Here is a 3,169-nt window from a genome sequence, read left to right on the forward strand (position 1 = left end):
TGAATTCAGAAAAAAGAAAATATGTCCCTTTTGTTGAAGTCAAGGTCGAAATGAATATCCAAAAATTCAACCAACAAGTGTCCCACGTTTCACAAATCTACCCTCTAATTTTGTCCCTTAGCTGCAGACCCATCATATGCCACCACGCTTTTCTCGATCTTCGAGTTCTCTCAACCAATCCTTTTATTTCACACATGCCTCTTCATACATACAGCATTCAATACACACAAAATAAACAAATAAATAAATAAATAAAAATACTTTTTACCCTTTCCAATATTCTCATATTATGTAAAAAGTTAATTTCTTTCTATTTATATATTTGGTGATCGAATAAAGCACATAAATTTAAACAACATGCAAGTGACCCCTCACGACCGTACATATAATTTACCCTGTCTGACCCCTCAATAACACCCGAGTGACCCATCCACACATACTAAGCTAAATATCAAAAACATCATAGAAGTACACACACTCTACATAACCAAATCAAACCCAACCAACCAACAACCTTTTCCTCTGTTCTTCACCTTCTTCACCTTCAAACCAAAACCATGCTTGAGGAAGCAGTTTCATCTTCCCCAACATTCTTGGCCACCATCTACAGCTGGTTCACACCCACCGTCTTCTTCCTCCTCCTCCAACTAGTCATCGGAACCATCTTCATCATCTCCAACCTTGCCAAACACCACCACCACCATGACCCCCATGCCCAACATCATCAAGCAAATGACTTTCCACATCCCCACCTCCCAAGATCCCCTTCAATCTTGCAGAGACTCAAATCCATCAACTTCTACCCCTCCCAAGACCCTCCATACCCACACTTTCATGAATCCCACACCCAAACCCATACCCATGAAAATGAAAGCTTCCAACTTGCTAGATCTCCCTCACTCCTTCAAAGACTCAAATCCATCAACCTCTACACTTACCTCCCCACCGAACCCTTCACTTCAAAACTCGCTCCGCACGCCGCCACGCTTTCCCACGCGCCCGACAAGCCCCACGTGCCGCCGCCCCAGGTGGTCGAAACCGACGAGGAAAAAGAGGAAGACGACGACTTTCCTGTCGTGAACGGCGGCTACGACTACAGCCTCGGAGAGCGCGAGGAGGGTTCTTCGTTGGACGAGATTTACAGCAAATTGCAGCAGCAGGGGCAGGATGGTCATTTCACGAGGACGCACTCCGACACCAAGCCTTCTTCCGGCGAGGTTCCGGTGAAGCTGCCGCGGAAGATGAAGAAGTCGGCCAGCAGCAAGTCGGCGTTCGCGCACTTCAAGGAGGAGGATATCGTGGAGAGCCGCCGCCCGGCCACCGTGAAGGAGGCGAAGGTGAGTGCCGCCGCCGTCGACGACGAGGTGGACGCGAAAGCCGACGACTTCATCAACAAGTTCAAGCAGCAGCTCAAACTGCAGAGGCTGGATTCCATCATGAGGTACAAGGAAATGATTGGCAGAGGATCTGCCAAATAATTAACAATTATTAATTATGAAAGTAATCTTAATTTTGTTACATTTTATTTAGTGTAATATTTTTTTGTTAAATTTTAACTAGCTGTAAAATTAGTAAGTTTTCTTTCTCTTTTCTGAATTGGTTATGTTCCTTCTGGATTATGTTGATGAATGAATATGTGTTCTTATTGTTTCTATTTAGTTTTTGCTTATAACATTGTTGCAATTTGTAATATGTTGTTATTGTTCCACTAGATTTGGGTTTTGTTGGGGTTTGAGTTCCATCTTTGACTTTGCTGAATAATAATTTATGGAGAATCCAGCTGAGATTAATAGCATGAACATGTGGGAATCTTGAGAATCGATTTTGCCTCCGACAAACTTGGTTTTAGGACAAACACATGTTAGATGTTTGGATATTGATTTCTTTTGAGACTTTTTGCTTGATAGAAGGAGCAAAAGCTAACATTATGTCAGGTTCAAAAGGTATATGTTAAATTTAATGGAAATTTTAAATCAAATTGCATCTCTATCAATGTAAAATATATGTTGATATTATCAAGAGTTTATTTTATAAAAAATAGTGTGTAAAATGATGTTTTTATATATTTATATAATTTAAATTTATTTAATTTTTAGATGATAAGTTATACGAGATTTTCAACACATATCAAAATAATCTTAAGCTGACAGTAGATATTAACATATGTCCAATAGTCAATTAAGATACACTTTAGATGATGATGATTAGGATATTATATTAAAGTGTAAAATTTACAGAAAATAACTTTTTGTTATATTTAGTTAACATGAGATTTTTAACATAATTAATATTAAACAGATAATTGACATATAAATTACTATGACTTGAAAATTAATTTTAATGAAGACAAATTAGACTCAAGTTTTGTGTGTAGCTATAATTACTTAACAATCAGGTATAGTTGAGATGATATGGTAGAAGAAATTTTTATTTTTCCTATTTGTGGATTCATATGGTGTTTTGTTTTCTTATGAACTTTGACATTACTAAACGAGGAAAATCTTCAAACTATGATGTTTCCTTATTTACGAACCATTAGTCCCTAGTTTCTTAGACTCACGTGTACGTTTTATATTTCTCTTTTGTTTTTTAAGAGGAAAGGGTTTCGAGAAGTCTAAAATAGACATTATTCAAAAACATAATATTTTAAAATAAAGGGTCACGTAACTTTTTCAACATTTTAATTATTCAACTTTTTTAAATGTTTGCATATTAAATAATAGTTTATCCAAAGTTATAAAACCTGGTTGGTTATGATTTATTAAAAAAAATTGTTATTTGAAAGGTACGCAAATTTAATATATTAGATTCCCCATGTTCATCCCTAATCTTCATCATTTTTATATTAGTTTGAATTTATGAAATAACATATATGATTTAAAAAAAGATCTTATCTAACATAGTTAATTAAATATTTCAACGAAAACTAATGACTAAAAATAATAAGTAATCATACTAATAACATTATTTTAAAAAACTAAATCACAACAAACTATTTAATTCAATTCTTTTTTAATATCACATTCAATTTAAACCAAGCTAAACCCCACTTTTTTATATATAATTTCAAAATCTTGAGTTGAATTTTTGTTTTTATTTTTCAACAAAAACACAAATAAGATTTTATCTTCCAGCTGATTTTATTTCTTAAAAATCAATCTCATTTTTT

At 34.8% G+C, this 3,169-nt stretch overlaps 1 protein-coding gene across 1 annotated transcript; it reads left to right on the forward strand.

Annotated features, from left to right (window-relative positions):
• Window positions 1-376: 376 nt before the first annotated feature.
• LOC114193443 (pathogen-associated molecular patterns-induced protein A70-like) lies at window positions 377-1,654 on the forward strand. The gene has a single exon (XM_028083246.1). The coding sequence runs from the start codon at window positions 558-560 to the stop codon at window positions 1,476-1,478; it is 921 nt and encodes a 306-aa protein (XP_027939047.1). The 5' UTR covers window positions 377-557; the 3' UTR covers window positions 1,479-1,654.
• The last annotated feature ends 1,515 nt before the right edge of the window (window positions 1,655-3,169 follow it).

This window comes from Vigna unguiculata, chromosome 8 (assembly GCF_004118075.2).
Source record: "Vigna unguiculata cultivar IT97K-499-35 chromosome 8, ASM411807v1, whole genome shotgun sequence".
In the NCBI taxonomy this organism is placed as follows: Eukaryota; Viridiplantae; Streptophyta; class Magnoliopsida; order Fabales; family Fabaceae; genus Vigna; species Vigna unguiculata.